The 19,097-nt window shown below is 40.8% G+C and overlaps 1 protein-coding gene and 1 long non-coding RNA gene across 2 annotated transcripts in view; both read left to right on the forward strand.

Annotated features, from left to right (window-relative positions):
• The window catches only part of LOC142742866 (uncharacterized), a 28,786-nt gene extending 25,159 nt beyond the window's left edge, over positions 1–3,627 (forward strand). The window contains exons 2-3 of the long non-coding RNA XR_012881451.1: positions 2,449–2,604; positions 2,719–3,627. This is a non-coding gene — a long non-coding RNA (uncharacterized LOC142742866). The remainder of the gene's footprint in view (positions 1–2,448; positions 2,605–2,718) is intronic.
• Positions 3,628–11,954: 8,327 nt separating this feature from the next.
• LOC142741072 (bone morphogenetic protein 8B-like) overlaps positions 11,955–19,097 on the forward strand; it is a 70,105-nt gene continuing 62,962 nt past the window's right edge. The window contains exon 1 of the mRNA XM_075850461.1: positions 11,955–12,913. Coding sequence (XP_075706576.1) covers positions 12,529–12,913 — 385 coding nt within the window. The 5' untranslated portion in view covers positions 11,955–12,528. The remainder of the gene's footprint in view (positions 12,914–19,097) is intronic.

The following is a 19,097-nucleotide window of genomic DNA, read 5'->3' on the forward strand; positions in this document are numbered from 1 at the left end:
TGTGGCACAGCGGCGGAGGTGACAGGTCCACTTCTGACTGGGGTCGGTGAAGGCCTGGGAGTGGACCAGTCCAGTCACCTGACCTGAGTCACCTGACCTCATGACGCTGAGGTGAGGTCAGATGACACGTCAGGTGACTGGATTGGTCCACTCACTGACCTCATATTGGCCACTTGGCAGCGGCCTGAATAATTCCAGGTTCCACGGATTCAAGCGGAATCTGAAAGTATGCCCGGCCGCAGCCAATTCTTCCTTTGCACTGCGTATGTACATTTCAGCGCATGCGCAGTGCAAAGTTCCGAAGAATGAGGGAAAAATACCGGATGGTGTTTTTTTCTGACGGACGCTACGGGGTGGCAATGGTTGCTATGGCTGCCTGGGGGCCTAATAAAGGCCCCCAGGTCCGCCATCTTTGTGCTCCTATTAAGCCTTGCCTCCGGCAGGGCTCAATAGAAGCCTGTCAGAATCACGATATACTGCAATACTGCATATACTGCAAGTGATCTAACGATCGCTGGTTGAAGTCCCCTAGGACTAATAAAAAAAAGTTAAAATTATTTTTAAAAAAAATTACAATTAAAACTTAAAAAAAAAAAAACTTTTCCCATTTCCCCCCTAGAGCATAGTAAAAAAGAAAAAAAAAACTAATTGGTATCGCCGCATCAATAAAAGTCTGAACTATTACAATATATCATTATTTAACCCGCACGGTGAACGCCGTAAAAAAAAAAGATTGTAAACGCCAGAATCTCTATTTTTTTGGTCACCTCATCTCCCACAAAAAATGAAATTAAGGCTTTATTCAGACGAACGTAAAATACGCGCGTGCAACGCGCGTGATTTTCACGCGCGGTGCCCGGACCTATATTAGTCTATGGGGCCGTGCAGACATGTGCGTGGTTTTTGCGCAGCGTTGCTCCGTTGCCAAAAAGGCACGACATGTCCGTTGATTCAGCGTTTTCAACGCATCACGCACCCATTGAAGTCAATGGGTGCGTGAAAACAACGCAGGGCACACGGAAGCACCTCCGTACGCACAGCGTTTTTCACGCAACACTTGTTAAGTCTATGTAAATGAGTTGAGCAGACTAGACAAAACAACTACAAACCAGGAAGTGGCTTTTCACTTTCTGAGCACATGCGCACAGTTTAAACTGACATCTGCAGCAATGCCACGTGCGTGCGATGTGGAAAAACTTATATGCTTGGTCCATGACAGACCCCAGTTGTGGAACACGAACGCAGAGGCCTACCATGACCGCATGGGCAAGGAGGTAGCCTGGGATGAGGTCGCGCATAGCCTATTTGGGCAGGAGTGGGATAAAAGTACCACAAGAGACCGCAAAAGCATAGGTAAGCGCTGATCTCAATTGATGCTAATGCAATCGGCCATGCTGTAGTGTATATCCTTGTGTTTCACATGTTCTGTACTGTGCTTGGTCGCGGGTGTGGCACTGCTTCATTTATAGGCCAGTGTTTAATGTGTGGTTGTGTTTTAAAGGGAATGTGTTGCCAGAAAAACATGTTTTTTTAAAAAAAATTAAACATTTAGTGTGTGGGTGATTAAACATTGTTCAAATTTTTTTTATTTTTTTCACGAGTCAGGAAATAGTCAGGAAATATTATAAATTAATTCTAATTTATAATACTACCCATTTTTGGTCACTAGATGGAGCTATTCCCAAAATTGCAGCATTGCAACATTGGGTTAAAAGCCCTTGCTCTAGTGAGCTCTCAGCATCCCCCCCTCCTTTATCCTGGCTAGTGCCGGGATAAACGAGGGGTTTGAACGGTGTAACCTCCTACACTGCGTGTCGCCATTTTTTGAGCTAACACACAGTGTAGTAGGTTTACATACAGTAGTAAACACACACAAACACGAACATACATTGAAATCTCTTACCTGCTCCTGCCGCCGCGGCTCCCTCCGGCCCGTCCGCTACGTTTGCTGCCGCTGGTCCAAGTGCACAAATCCGGAAGCCGCGACCGGAAGTAGTAATATTACTGTCCGGCCGCGACTTCCGGTCCACAGGAAAATGGCGCCGGACGGCGCCAATTTCGAATTGGACTGTGTGGGAGCGGTGCATGCGCAGTTCCCACACAGACGCCGTACACTGAAGTCAATGGGACGGGAGCCGTTCGCAGTCCCTATGGGACTGTGGCTGCCGTATTCCATGTCTGTATGTGTCGTTAATCGACACAGACAGAAATGGAACAAAAAATGGCAGCCCCCATAGGGAAGAAAAAGTGTAAAAATAAGAAAAAGTAAAACACAAACACACAAATAAATATAAACGTTTTTAATAAAGCACTAACATCTTGAACATATGAAAATTTTTTTGGGTGATGACACTGTTCCTTTAAGTATAGCAACGTTTGGGACAGGTGAAGTTGTCCGTAAGGTCACATGGTCTCATTTTGTTGTCTGTCTCCTGTTCCTATGTCCAGTTGATGATGTTAAAACACGGTGGAGGAGCTGTCGGGATCAGTTCAGGAGGGAATATGGAAATAGAGGGCGAAGTGGGGATGGGGCGTCCAAAAAACGCCCGTGTATATATATATGAAACAGCTGATGTTTCTCAAGGACATTATGGAGATGCGACCGTAAGTACTGACAGTACATTGATGACATGTGTGTGTTCACTGCATAGCCTGTATAAAAAGCTGTATGGCCCTTGTGGACATGGTCAAATGAGTAACGCTAAATGTTTCTGGCAGATGCAGTGATAATCTCAATGACACCGAGGAGGAGGCTGGCCATGTGGAGTCGCAGCAGGTCACGGAACAACATCCCGTGCTGCCCTTGACCCCCGACCGCACGCAAACACAAGCAGCCACCCAGTTAAGCAGCCAACCCCAGCTGCCACCGGGCCTGGACAATCCCCGGACGCCACCAGCCAGACGCCGGTGCACCCAGGTTGCCCCAGCAGGTGCCAACGTGGATTCCAGAGTCCTGGAGTACCTTAGGCGCTGTGCGGAGGAGGATGGATGTGACGCTTTTGGCCGTACCATAGCGCCACTACTTCGGCGAGTACCGGACTACCGGATGGCACGCGTCCAAGGGGCCATCCTTGCTATCATTGACTCTGCCACTCCTCCTAACAATCCACGGCAATGCTTCCAGGTAGTAGAGCAATGGCGTGGATTGCCTGAAGATTGCCTGACCTCTACTGCTCCTCTCCCTTCCCAGCCTGCTCGCACCTTTCCACAGCCACAGTACCAACGGCCGATGGTGAGCGTAATGTCACCAGGTCATGTGGTGCCTCGCGAGCGCCCTTTCCCCCCCTACGTCAGACCCCAGCCTCCCTTTGTCCAGGGCCCCCCGGCAGGGCTCAACCCTCAGTATCAGCACCACTATGCTGTTGAGGAACATCCTCAGCAGGCCCAGGGACAGTATAGTGGTGCTGAAATGCAGAGCCAACAGTCTCCCTCACACAGGTATCCTGATTTATAGAAGTGTGTAGGCCGATGACGGCTGTTTCTATGTGGTGATGTAAACATGGAAGTCCCAGTTTGTTTATGTAGCATCATGTTGGTGCGTTGTATATGTTTTTATGGCTGCTGGTTGCTGGTCACAGTTTACTTTTGAAATAACAGATTAAATGGTTATGCTGTTTGCAAGTCAGATTATATGTGTTTGCCTCCATTTATGTGTTGGAACCCAGGTTCCCCCAAACATTCTTTTATGTAATGTTCACAAATTAGGCCGGTGGAGCAAGAGTGTAGCATGCCATGATTGAGGTATTAGTTTGTCTTTGGTGGTTTACCTCCATTCCTCATATTGCCCTCGCCTGCATTGCAGTCGTGTGAGAAATGGGGAACAAATGATTTTTGTCATGGAATTAGTGACCAAGGGCTAAGGCAACCGGCCTCCCAAGCTAATTTGTCTAGAGGAGATTTAACGTAAAAAGGAAAACCACCAAAGATATAAGCTCGCAACCCACGTCAAGGGTCCTCATGTCTTGCGAGTGCCGAATCAAAATATCCCCTCCCCAAAGAACAACAAAAGTGACAGAAAAATGCTACTGTGGCCCACTAATCTCAACTAGGACAGCCCTCACAGAACATCCTCCTGCCATGGCACAGCTCCATCCGGGCTGTCAAAATATTGTGCAAATATGTTGCGTACTCGTATTCCCGATGTTTGCGCCCTTCCAAGTGGAATTGGCAGTGGAATGGTTGTTGAGGAAACATTTTGCTGAATATATTCGGCATCACAACCCCCATCATGTATGCGACAAAAATTATGAAGCACGACACACGCTTGTATGACACGGGTGACATTTAGCGGCGTCAGTTGCATGGTGGTGAGGAAAACACGCCATTTGGAGGACATTATGCCAAATGCACATTCCACACATCGGCGTGCTCTGCTAAGCCGGTAATTGAATATGCGCCGGCGGTCGTCCAAGCCTCTTCGAGCAAATGGGCGCATTACTTGACTTGTGAGTCCAAAACCCTCATCTGCCACGATCACATAAGGGACTGGTGGTCCTCGCGAGCCAGGCAGGTGGGTCGGCACCGAGAGCAGATTGCACATCAGACGATGGCCCATCCGGGATGTACGAAAGATGCGGGCATCAGCTGAGCTTCCATAGGACCCTATATGTACAATGGTAAAACAATAATTGCTGTCGGACAGGGCCAACAAGACGATTGAAAAATACTGTTTGTAGTTATAGAATCGGGATCCGGAGTGGGGGGGCTTGACCCGAATATGCTTCCCGTCTAGGGCACCAATACAATTAGGAAATTGGGTGGTGGTGATAAAGTCTGATGCAATGGAAAGCCAGTGGTCTGTCGTCGGCTGCGGCATCACTGTGGCCTTCAATCGCAGCCACAACACAACACAGGTGCCTGTGACAATGGCCGAAATTGTGCTCACTCCAAGAAGGAATACGAAATGTAACGAATGATAGCTGTTTCCGGTAGCTAGAAATCTACATGGGCGAGATGCAAAAACACACAACACAAATAAGCGTGCTGGAGGACATGACAACCACACACCAGCCTGTAAGCAGCAATAGTTTTAAACACACATACCTTAACGTCACTAGGAGTCGCTCCTCGGGGGAAATGCAGCGCCGCATATTGGTGTCCGTGTAGGTTATGCCTGCGCGAATCTGCTCCAGTAGAATATCAAAAGTCAACACAGACATGCGGCAAAACGATCGAAATTTCTCAGGGTGGCTGCGAAGGTCCTCATATAGAGTATGAAAATGGCCTTTGGAGCTGCGCTGGGCCACAAGTGGATGAACCCAAATCCTCCCTCTTCTACGGGTTCCCTCCTCAAGCATGGGTCGGCGTTCACCAAATCTCCTAGAAACCATCCATGCTAGCAGCACACGGCCCAGCGGAGTCAAGGGCATATTGTAGTTTTTTTTACCTGTAAAACCACCCAAAAACAACAAACACGGGCCAAAGTGTGAGGTAACGTGAAATCTTGATGCGAACATGTGCTCACAGCAAGCAGGTGTTCGAGAAGGTGTCTTTTTGTAGGCTGCCCTCTCCATTACTCCACCCTCCGTTGTTTTGACGCGCGTAAAAAACGCATGCCATATGTGCGTTAAATACGCTATCACGCTGCCCAAACGGATGCCACACGCAACTCCACGCAACCGAAACGGCGCGTTTTTCACGCGCGCAAAAACGCAACGTTCGTGTGAATCCAGCCTAAAAGTGATGAAAATGTGATCAAAATGGTATCATTAAAAACTAGCTTATCCCACAAAAAAATAAGCCCTCATACCACTTAATTGACGGAAAAATAAAAAAGTTATGGCTCTCGGAATTTGGCGATACAAAATAAATATTATTTTTTACACTTAGGTTTTTACTTGTAAAAGTAGTAAAATATAGAAAAAACTATATATATTTGGTATCGCTGTAATCGTATTGACCCACAGAATAAAGTTAACATGTTGTTTTAATTGCACAGTGAATTCCGTAAAAACGAAGTGCAAAAAATATGGAGGTATCGCTGATTTTTCCATTTTCTACCCCACAAATCATCGTTCCCCCGTTTTCTAGTACATTATATGGCACAATAAAGGGTGGTACGTAAAACTACAACTCGACCCGCAAAAAGCAAGCCCCATAGGACTATATCGACGGAAAAATAAAAAAAGTTATGGCTTTTGGAAGGTAGGGAGGAAAAAACTAAAATGAAAATCTGAAAAATGGCTGTGGCGGGAAGGGGTTAAAGAATAAAAGCAGAGATGAAAGATGACCTAATGTTTTATGTTTTTTATGACGGTGGGGCCCATTGCCCACCTCTTGTTTGCAGTTCTTTTGGAGATGGAAGTTTTGCACATGTTCTTAGAACTCTGTATCAAAGACAGACCAGAGAGACCTCTTTCCAAGGGCCCCATAACAGTTGCAAAGGTCTGGTACATTTCTCCTACAAATTTGCAACAAATGACCCCCAGAGATGTCCATTGCAATCGATCAAAGGAAAGATGGATACACTAATGTATATAGTTTGTGGCAGATTTACTTTTAATTAGTTCTGTTATTTTTATTATCAAGTCTGCTGCTTTGCAAACAGTAATTTCCTGCTATTATGTACCAGCAAATCTCTTAGCCTAGATAAGGTAAAATGTGGAAAATGACAAGAAGATAATGTCTGCTTTCTGCACTCCGCTTAGCAACTCTAATTTTAGTAGCTGTCTTTTAAAATAGACAGGGTTAATATTTAATTTCTGCAGGGTATGAGGTTTAAGATTAAAGAGTTGTATTAAGGCGAGTCATTAAACATGTAGATTGGCTATGATGATTTCTATGGACTAACGCATATTGAAGCAATATACATATCGCAGCAAAACCATGAATGACATTTTGAACTGCACTGGTGGAGAACTGAATAGCTCAGATATATGGAGTCCAAATGTTGTTCTTGCACTAGGAATTTCTCAAATGCTTACAAATTTAGTGTCCGTCATCTTTAACTCTGCTGTGATCATTACTATAGCATTTTCAAGAGACTATCCAAAATGTATTTTTATACTTTTTTGCAACTTGGCTGTATCGGACCTGCTGGCGAGCTTATCTGGCTTCTGGATCTCTCTGCTGTTTATAACCGAACCTAACAATACTATAATCGGTACCTGGAAGATCCTTATTGCCTATGTCTCTTACACCATTTCCATATTATCTACAATATACAACTTAGTAAGTATTGGAATTGAGCGCTATTTGACAGTATCTGGAAGCACCAAATTAAAATATGGCGTTTCCAGGAACCATATTTTGTTAACAGTATTCATTACTTGGACGGTAGCTATTATTCTTGGTTGTCTGCCTTTATTAGGATGGGACTGTTTGAAAAAGGATGGAAACGTATCTACTCTCTATGGACCTTTCTGCATTGACTATTTGGTTTTCATCACTATACCTAATTGCATTGTTGCATTTTTCTTTCCTCTCATATGCTATATTGGAATCATTTTAATTTTACGAAAGCAAAAGCTTTGCATGTTGGCACACGGGCAGCATGATGGAACCTTTAAAGCTGCTGAAATACAAGTAGCCAAGACCTGTATTTTTGTCTGGATCCTCGCGGTGGTGTCTTATGCTCCTTTCTTCGGTGGAGTTCTGTGGGATGTAATATACACAGTTTGCTCAGAAGAGTTAAAAACAAGTATGTTTGTGTTTCGGAACGTCAGTGCTATAATGATTACTCTGAATTCATTAGGAAACCCTGTTATATACTCTCTCAGATTGAAAAAAAAGAGCAATCGTTTTGTATTTTGCAGGTGGCAGTCAGGCAATCAAATTTCTGCTCAGATTGGAAATGGCTAAATATGCAACAAGGTACTACGGTAGTAATGGATTTAAGATATAAAAGGTCATGGCAGTGCTCAACTTCATTCTTAAATGTGTAAATGGAGATGCACATGCTTTACTTCAATAATCAAAACATTTTCCCAGATTCGTCGGAAATTTCCTCCTTTAGTGGCTGTCACTTCACCAAAAGTCCTTATTTTAATTTCCCAGATATGTATAGGCTTTATAGATTTACCTACTAATTGACTTTTAAGTCAGTTATATTCTTGTAAAAATGTAAATTGTTTTTACTGCATGACTACATTCAATTAGACCAGAAATCATGATATATGAAATTCTTTTGTTCTGTAAAACATTTCCACTTATGTATATGGTACGCTTGTTTTTTTTTTTTTTTTTTTAAATAAATAAAAATAATAAAAGGTATGTAGAAATGCCTCTTGTGTCTTTTTAAAGTCTATGTACACCTTTAAAATTATTATTTAAAAAAAATAAAAAAATATTCCATGTCTACTAGAGGGCACTCCTGGTGACAGCAGGTCCTAAAAGCACAGATGCAACATGTCCTGTATACAAGGAAACAATCTCTATGAGTTAAACCCAGTAAAATACACTCTGTTAATGAGTAAAATCCATGACCGGAAATGACATAGATGATCACGCAAAAAATAAATTAAAAAATGTATTCATTTTACAGCCATTCTGAAGTAAGCAAATGTAAAAGCAATGTCTGAGTAAACATGAATGTGCTGATGGATGTGTAAACACGCTGGCTTTGAGAATGATGCTATAACATACACATCAGCACTCCTACTTTGGTGATGAAAGAGAAAGTTGTTTAGGTATTGTTACTTGCTCCGCACGCTTTGCTTTGATAGCTATGCTTGTTTTCATCACATTAGACATGATAAAAGGAAAGATCAGTTTGTTTCTCATGTTTGCCTGAGTAAATATTGTAACTCGTGTTTGTTATGTGTTTAGACAAGCAGAGAAAATAATTTTTTTATATAGAAATCTTTTGACACCAAGTAATATACCTAGAGTAACCTTATAAATATTTGTATTTTACTTTCTATACCTTTTGTGCTGTTGCCAGCATATGGAACTTAATACTTTGTTTACATCAGGTTTTTGGGGTGTATGCTGTATGTGCTTCGTAAAGGGGTTGTATGAGATTAGAATAATATGGTTGTTTTTTTCCAGAAACGGCGCCACTCTGATCTATGGGCTGTGTATGGTATTGCAGTTCTGCTCCATTCTGGTATCTTACAATCCCTTTAACTATGAAATGTTCCATTTTCTGTTTGCTTTATGGGAGTAAAGAATTATTATTTTTTTTTTTTCGTTTGGATAACCCTGAGTCACATTATAGATCGCTCTGCCAGAAGCTGATTGGGAAGGGAAATGGGTCCATGCTACTGGCGGATCTCCACCCCTTTTGCAGTGGGTTAAACGTAATGACAATGCTCTTTTACACTGCCATGTCAATGAAACACGGCATCACTGGAAGTCCAATAGCGATACAGAAACAATAAAGAAAAGGGAAATACGAAGAAATGCAAATCCAACCATAAATCAATGAATACCACTCACTATTTGAACCACCTAAAAAGTTTTAAAACACTGTACATAGAAAAACTATGAAGTGATCCATGATAAGATCACTTGCAAAATGTAAAACCCTTTGTGATATCTTAAGCCAGACTTTACAATAATATAAATAGTTTACATGAAAATACTGCATACAAAGTAACACGAATAAGATGAGCAATAATGTGACACATGAGTCATGATAAAAGCCAATCAGACTGCACCCATAAACATTAGATAGTGGTGGGTCCTAGTGCTAACATATATCTAACATGTATGGCTATGTACACCTTTAAAAACTTTTTTTTTTAAAAAATAAAAATGTCTATCAGTGTGTTTGGTGCAACTTTCTAATTACTTTTTATTAAAAAATTATTTTTACTTTTTGAGATACAGCTGCTTTGTATCCTGTATACAGTGCAGCTGTATCGTGCTCTGAGACCTGAATCCTCGGATCAGCGGTACTGACGGGTTCAGTGTCAGCGGGTCCTGCGTGTCTAGAACATTAAGAATCCATCTGTTGTCGATCACATCTGAGTTATGAACTTAGATGTGATCAGTAACAGCTCGATCCTGCATGTTAGGAGAAAAGCAGGACCCGCTGTCACTAAACCCGTCAGTTTATAGGTTCAGTTCAAGATACAGCTGCTCTGTATACAGGATACAAAGCAGCTGTATCTCAAAAAGTAAAAATAATTTTTAGTAAAAAGTAATTACATAGTTGCACCATACACACTGATACATATATACATATACATACATATATATATATATATATATATATATATATATACACACACACACACGACACTGTAAGTCAACACAAAGGAATCTGTGTATTTACTGCAAAACGGAGCTTGTGTGTATTAGATGAAAATCATAGTATTAGATCAGAACTTAACTTTTTTTTTTTTTTTTTAACTTGTTAGCAAGCCATTCATTCCATAGCCATATGGTGGCACTGTCGTCTTTCACTTGTATTTAGTATATGGAATATTTGCCTTGTGAAAATCTCAGGATAACTCCGGTAAGAAAAAATATTTATTTGACAATATTTATATAATTTTAACTTTAAGGGGTAGTTCAATGGCCATGGCCGAAAAACGCAGCGTGAAAAACGCGGCAAATGTTGAAAAATGAGGCAAATGTTCTGCCGGCAGGTCAAAATCTGCCTCAATATTCCTGAAGGAATTTTGAGGCCGATTTTTCCGCTTGCAAAAAAACTCTGTGTGAACAGGTGCTTAAGATGTTTTTAGAATTTTGATAAATATAATGCTATGGCTGAATTCATGGTACCTTTAATACCAATATCTATTTGTCAAGGTGTCGGGTATCCAAAGCCAGGATTTTATTACACCTGGCATTATCCTGCTGTCTAAACTAAAAGGAATTTATTGTCTGTCGTAAATACTAGAAACAAATGGGCTAGAAGCTAATGATATATGTGTGGAGACTACTAAATATGATCCCACAACTTCCAAGTGGTTTTTTTTTTCTATGCAAAGTCAAAATGCAAAAATAAAGCACTTTAGTAAAAAGATGCACTCTCCTACTTCTCTACAACACCCTCCCTTCAACGACTGCGGGGCCTGTGAGCGAAAGAAGTGCAGATAAAGAAGAAGTGTAAGAAGTACCAAAAAAGTAAGACAAATATGCAAACAGGGCAAGACGGTACCCAGAAATAAGTACATCAAAGATTTAGGGGAGGGAAATCGGGAAGACAGAAAGCAAAAAGGAAAGAAGGGGAAGAAACGGCGGACACTTGGACACTTTAAATGTTAAACTGCTTTTAGTGCTGTATCTCCTAGTGCTGTATGTTCCCTTCTGCATGGCAGCTATAGAGTCAGTAAGTATCAAGAACAGAAATGAGACCAAGAGCTCACATGTTCACACAAATAGCCAAATCATTTATTTTTCTTCAAATCGTAAGTATGTAATAAAATCAATTATCACATACATCTTGGGTATTCTGTCTTTTCAGCTATATAATATTTTTCCAAAAATTACAGGACTCTAGGTTCAAGTTTACGCAAACACCGCACAGCTCACACAGTCCTCCTGCTCCAATATGTTAATACACGGTTCATTTGGAAGTACCAAGTCAGGGTGACTGGGGCATAATAACTGTCATGGCAATATTACCAAGGAATTAACCTTGCTGCAACTTGTAAATAGACAAAATGATTGAATCAATGATTGAATCAATTGAGAAGACTGAACTGTTTCCGTAACGATAACCATTTATTCGACTACAATAGAAACAATGGCATTTCTGTTAAATTGTTCCAATTCTAGAAAAAACATGCATGTAAATGGCCACCTTACATGATTCTCCTGACAGGGGAAATATGTTGATGTGTCAACCCAATAAACATTGACCATAGAACTTAAGTTACTTTTTTAGACGCACGGCTTTATTATTAACCCTTACCAATAAAGGTAAGCATGATATCATGGAATATATAAATTTAAAATTTAAGTCGTATTTGGCTAAAAATCTATTTTCACAGTTTGGAAGAATGTATGTTAAATGTAACCAGTTTCTAAACAAAGTTAGCTGTTCATGTATTACAGAATAATATTCATTTCACATCCTCCGAGAAAATGTGCCACCAAAATCATTTCCAGCAATGAATATTGCTCAGAAGAAGTGTGCACCTACGAAATAATCAGATTTCATCATAAATGAAAAAACATGTTGACCAAATGCTTAACCAATCATTCCCTGGGCAGATTGCAAGTTAACACCTATAATTTAATTTGCCAAGTTACAAAGCAAGGACAGAGAGCTGGAGACCTCTAGAGCCCATTGCTGGAGGAAGGTTTCTGCTAGTCTGCTTGGAACAGGCAGGAGACTTAAGAACTTGTAATCACTCAAGGAAATTAAAGCCAGCTCTGCCAGGAATTCCTTGTCTCCTTAGGTATACATTCTCTTTTTTGGGGAAGCAAGATTTACCTGTTACTGGAGGAAAGTTCAGATCCAGCACTTGTAGTTTTCCTGAACCTTGAATTATAGTGGAAATTGTATATGACAAGTATCCAGACAGCGAAGCTGAAGAGAAGACTTTCGATCATAGACTGAACTGTTCCCTCTGGATTCAGGGATGGTAATATATTTATTTTATATCACTAACTGTTCTATTAACTGCTAAGATGTCAAGCGGTTTACGCTATATTTGGACCATACTTTGTATTGCTGGATTTTTGTGCCATTTTACTAGTGGAAGTTTTGTGAAAAATCATCTCAGATCAAGTTTTATCCAAAGGAAATTAAGTGGTAGAGAAAAGCGTGAAATGCAGAGAGAAATACTTTCCATCTTGGGGTTGCCTGGGAGACCCAGACCTGCGAATGGAGGCCAGTTCCCATCATCAGCACCCTTGTTCATGTTGGATCTTTATCATGCTATGTGCAGCGAGGAAGAGGATGATGGAGGGCAAGGGGTATCAAGGCCACTGTTCACTACTCTAAGCACACAAAGCCCTCCATTGGGAGCAGTCATCAGTGAGGCTGACACAGTCATGAGTTTTGTCAATATGGGTAAGGACAACCTTTTCCTTTACAATATATGTATATCTAGTTCATAGATTGTGTCTGGGTTGCACATATTCAGAAACTTGAGATGTTCTGAGCTTCACTGCTAAGTAATATTCCCGCACATCAGTATATGAAGGTGACCAGAGATGATCTGAGAACTTATCAATCAAATGTAATGATTTGAACATATTCATTCTCATTGGATCATCTGCTGGAAATCCACAACCACAATGCGCCTTATGGTGAATTTCCACATACATTTCATAATGCTACAACTACAATCTACGAACAGTATTCAAATGATTCGAATTGATGTGATTTTTCTTTATCATAGTTGCAAGCATAGCGTTAGTGTTAAAAGCTACACGTATTTAAAGAGATCTGTCCCTGTGATGCATAATCTTAACCACGTAATACCCCATGATGAATGTACATCATGGGTGGGGGTAAGTTCCCATTCTGTAATGTCAATTTTCGTCATAGTGATCTCTCGACAGAGATCAGAGTAACCTCTGATGTTCGCCATTAACCGCTTGTATGCCACAATCAAAGTTGTCATGTGTCCACATCAGCCAATGGCTATACCGATGTTTAACAGTAATAACACCACAGAACAGATAGGACAACAGATATGGCAAAGATAAATCATCACTGATAAGTTAAAAAATACAATAGAATGGCATAGAATAGAGTGTGGCATTCCACCAATATTCTGTAATTGAACTGCTAATTTAGGTCCGAAGCCTTAGATAATGGTACTCTTATTGTTACTTATAGATTGATGTTTTCTTATAGAGACATGTTCTCGGTTTGGCTGACTACCTATGACAATGATGCCACTGATTCCTATAAAGTATCAATAATCTTGAGAGGCCGCCTTTCTTTATTAAACTGCTAATTTAGGTCCGAAGACTTAGATAATGGTACTCTTATTGTTACTTATAGATTGATGTTTTCTTATAGAGACATGTTCTCGGTTTGGCTGACTACCTATGACAATGATGCCACTGATTCCTATAAAGTATCAATAATGTTGAGAGGCCGCCTTTCTTTATTAAACTAAGGGGAAATGTTCTAGTTTTACACATTTCATTTTCACGCTAAGGCTACACGGAGACATTTTGTAGTGCTAGTGATTGATTTTTAGCTACTAAGTGACAGCTGCAGTCCACAAGACTGCATGCAACTCAATGTATTCCTTTGGACCGCAGCTGTGCTCGATAGTGAAAAATCAATTAATAGCACTACAGAAAGTCTCAGTGTAGCCTTAGGGTATGTTCACACGAGGGCGTCCGTAACGGCTGAAATTACGGGGATGTTTCAGCCTGAAAACATCCCCGTAATTTCAGCCGTAACGGCATGTGAAGGTGCTTGAATGCCGCGTCCATTACGGACGTAATTGGCGCTGCTATTCATTGGAGTCAATGAATAACGGCTCCAATTACGCCCCAAGAAGTGACAGGTCACTTCTTTGACGCGGGCGTCTATTTACGCGCCGTCATTTGACAGCGCTATTTGAGGCGCTATTGAGGCGCTATTTTCAGACGTAATTCGGGGCAAAAACGCCCGAATTACGTCCGTAATTAGTGCATGTGAACATACCCTTGGGCTTAAAGGCACTGACTGGGCAAAAGATCAAGTTATGAGTTTTGCCCTTACCCCTGGTGCTTTACTACCTAGTGTGTTTAACCACGTCCCGACATTTGTCGTATGGATACGTCATGGAAAGCTAGTGCTTCCTGCATTTTTCTGTATCCATATGACAAATGGTTGACACCGGCTCAGTGAATGAAATTGCCGGGGTGCCGGTGGCTGCAAAGGCAACCGGAGGCCTAACAATAGCCTCCCGTTACTCCTAGTACGGAAGACTTTCAGGCCCCGACCGGAGGCGGCGTCATCAGAGCTGGATGTCAGTTGTATGTTACAGCTGATATCCACCTGTAACGGCAGGAACCGGAGCTAGCTCCAGTTCCTGCCATTAATCCCTCAGATGCAGTTATCAAAAGCGATCGCTGCATTTTAGAGGTTGGCAGCAGATTGGCAGCCCTGCATGCTATAGCAGGGCTGCTGACTGCTGCTATAGCAACAGGAGGCCTAACAACGGCCTCCTGCTCTGCCATTATGAAAGCCGATTAGGCCCCGCCCAGAGGCGAAGCCTAATCGGCTTGCTGTCAGTGAATGACTGACAGATCTAATGCATTGCACTACATAGTTCGTGCAATGTATTAGAAAAAAAGAATCTGACAGTTGCACCTGGTGGGACTAAAGACAAGTGTAAAAAAAAGTGAAAAAAAAGTTGTAAAAATATAAGTAAAGTTTCAAGTAATAACATAAAACACAATCTCCCTTTTTCCCTTATCAAGTCCTTTATTATTGAAAAAAAGAAATAAACCATACATATTTGGTATCACCGCGTCTGTAACGGCCTGAACTCTAAAAATATAATGTTATTTATTCCACGTGGTGAATGGTGTAAAAAAAAAAACTTAAAAAAGAATGACAGAATTTCAGTTTTTTAGTCACTTTGCCCTACAAAAATTGGAATAAAAAGTGATCAAAAAGTCGCATGTATCCAAAAATGGTACCTATATAAACCTAGCTCGTCTCGCAAAAAGCAAGCCCTCATACAGCTCCGTCGACGAAAAAATTTAAAAGTTATGGTTCTTACAACCTTGCGACATAAAAAATATTATTTTTACAAAAGTAATTTTATTGTGCAAAAAGTTGTAAAACATAAAAAAGTGCTATAAATTTGGCATCGCCAGAATTGTACTGGTCCGCAGAATAAAGCTAACATGTAAAAAAAGCCTTAAAAAACTATGCCAGAATTGCTGTTTTTTGGTCACCTTGCCTACCAAAAAATAGGATAAAAAGTGATCAAAAAGTCGTATGTACCCAAAAATCGTACCAAAAATAACTACAGCGCATCCCGCAAAAAAACAGCCCTCATAGCACTATGTCTATGAAAAAAATTAATTAGTTAAGGCTCCGAAAAGTCAGAAAAGAAAAATATGCAGTTGTGCAGGCAGGAGGGCAACATTTCTTCTGTTTCAAAAGGCGATTCATCAAGGCCCTAAAATTAGGGAACCAGGAAGGAGTTCAGCAACGTATCTGCTGGAAGCGAGGGTGCCCGTATTATACCAGGACACTTTCCCAGCAAAATTCACCAAACTGCAAAGCTGCCGAGTGTGGACCAAAAGGGGGATAAGGAAGGACACCATTTATCAGTGCGACACTGGCCTGTGCATAAAGGGTTGCTTCACAGCGTAACACACATCTATGGATTATTTTTCACCATTAATATACCACCTGACTATGCCCCTGATGTACTTTGCCAAGCTCACATATACCCCCACATTATAAACTAAAATACCAGTAAAACTGCAAACAAAACTACTACCAAGAAAATCCACGCTCCAAAAACCAAATGTCGCTCCCTCCCTTCTAAGCCCTACAGTGTGCCCAAACTGTTTGCCACATATAAGAACCCTCTTAACAATTTTTGGTGTGTGTGTCTCCAGTGGCACAAGTTGGGCACAACATATTTGGCAATGAAATGGCATATCTAGGGAAAAATTGAAATTGCTTTGCACCTTCCACAGCGCAATCATTTATAGAAAAGACCTGTGGGGTCAAAATGCTCACTACAACCCTTAATAAATGCCTTTAGGGTGTCTTTTTCAAAATGAGTTCTTCTCAAGAGTTTCTTTTATTACTTCACATCAGAGCCTCTGCAGTTGTGAACTAATACTTTGTAAATCGTCAAATTAGGCCTCAACTTCGCATGGTACTCTTTTACTCCTGAGCCGTCGACCGTCCAGGCAAAAGATTAGGGCCACATGTAGAGTATTTCTAAAACCAGGAAACACAGCATAATAATTAGAGAGCTGTCTTGTTATGGTGGCACTAGCTGGGCAACATATTGGCATATGCATGCAAAAAATCCAATTTTCACTATGCAACATCGAGTGCACACTAATTTCTTCAAAACACTTGTGGGGTTAACATGCTCACTACACCCCTAGGTGAATACCTTGAGGGTGTAGTTTTCGAAATGGGGTCACTTCTGGGGGGTTTCCACTGTTTTGGTCCCACAGGGGCTTTGTAAATGTGACATAGCGACTAGAAACCAATCCAGCAAAATCTTTACTCCAAAAGCCAAATGTCACTCCTTCCCCTCTGAGTCCTGCCGTGTGCACAAACAGCAGTTTATGACCACATATGGGGTATTTCCGTACTCGGGAGAAATTGCTTTCCATATGTTAGGGTTTCTTTTTTTCCTTTATTTGTTGAGAAAATGAAAAATTTTGAGCTAAAGCTACATCTTATTGAATAAAAAAAGATTGTTTTTATTTTCACTGCCCAATCCTAATAAAATCTATGAAACACCTGTGGGGTCAAAATGCTCACTACACCCCTAGATGAATTCCTCAAGGGGTGTCATCTCCTAAATGGAGTCACTTTTTGGGCGTTTTCAAGGTTTCGGTCCCTCAGGGGCTTTGCAAATGTGACATGGCCTCCGCAAACCATTCCTGCTAAATTTGAGCTCCAAAAGCCAAATGGCGCTCTTTCCCTTCTGAGCTCTGCCGTGTGTCCAAACAGCCGTTTATGACCACATGTAGGGTATTGTTTTACTCGGGAGAAATTACTTTACAAATATTGCAGTGCTTTTTCTCCTTTAGTCCTTGTGGAAATGAGAAAAAAATATCTAAACTTACATTTTCTTTGAAAAAATTGAGATTTTAATTTTCACTGCCTACTTCCAATAATTTCTGCAAAATACCTGTAGGATCAAAGTGCTCACTATACCCCTAGATAATTTCCTTAAGGGGTGTAGTTTCCAAAATGGGGTCACTTGTGGGAGGTTTCCACTGTTTTGTCCCCTCAGGGGCTTTGCAAATGCGACTTGGCTTCCGCAAACAATTCCTGCTAAATTTAAGCTCCAAAAGTCAAATGGTGCTCTTTCCCTTCTGAGCCCTGCCGTGTGTCCAAACAGCCATTTATAACCACATGTGGGGTATTGTTTTACTCTTTAGAAATTGCTTTACAAATGTTGTGGTGCATTTTCTCCTTTAGTCCTTGTGGGAATGAAAACAAATGAGAAAAACCTATGTTTTATTGGGATAAATGTAGATTTTCTTTTTTACGGCCTACTTCCAATAATTTCTGCAAAAACCTGTAGGGTCAAAATGCTCACTATACCCCTATATCATTTCCTCATGGGGTGTAGTTCCCAAAATTGGGTCACTTGTGGGGGTTTCCACTGTTTTGGCATCACAAGACCTCTTCAAACCTGACATGGTGCCTAAAATACATTCTCATAAAAAGGAGGCCCTAAAATCCATAGGTGCTACTTTGCTTCTGAGGCCGGTGCTACAACAGTCCATTAGCACACTAGGGCCAGATGTGGGATATTTCTAAAAACTGCAGAATCTGGGAAATAAATATTGAGTTGCGTTTCTACTATAGAACCTTCTGTATTACAAAAAAATGGATATAAAATGAATTTCTGGAAAAAAAAAAATGAAATTTGTAAATTTCACCTCTACTTTGCCTTAATTCCTGTGAAATGTCTAAAGAGTTATGAAACTTTCTAAATGCTGTTTTCAATACTTTGCGAGGTGCTATTTTTTTTAAAATGGGTTGACTTATTGGGTGTTCTTAATATATAAGACCCTCAAAGCCACTTCACAACTGAACCGGCCCCTGAAAATCCAGCCTTTTGAAATTGTGAGAAATGTGAGAAATTGCAGCTAAAGTTCTAAGCCTTGTAACGTCCTAGAAAGATAAAAGGATGTTCAAAAAACGATGCCAATCTAAAGTAGACATATGGGGAATGTTAATTAGCAACTAGTTTGTGTGGTATAATTTCCTGCCTTACAAGCAGATACATTTAAATTTAGAAAAATTCAAATTCTTGCAATTTTTTTGCAAAATTTTGGTGATTTCACAATTAAATACGAAATGTATCGAGCAAATTTTGACAGTAACATAAAGTCCAATGTGTCACGAGAAAACAATCTCAGAATCGATTAGATAGGTTAAAGCATTCCGAAGTCATTACCACATAAATTGAAACATGTCAGATTTGAAAAAATGAGGCTTTGCCAGGAAGGTCAAAAGTGGCCAAAGAGGTAAAGGGTTAAATATCTGTCTTTATACAATATGTGTAGATAATTTCTAGTAA

The sequence above is a fragment of the Rhinoderma darwinii genome, chromosome 2 (assembly GCF_050947455.1).
Source record: "Rhinoderma darwinii isolate aRhiDar2 chromosome 2, aRhiDar2.hap1, whole genome shotgun sequence".
NCBI classification, from domain to species: domain Eukaryota; kingdom Metazoa; phylum Chordata; class Amphibia; order Anura; family Rhinodermatidae; genus Rhinoderma; species Rhinoderma darwinii.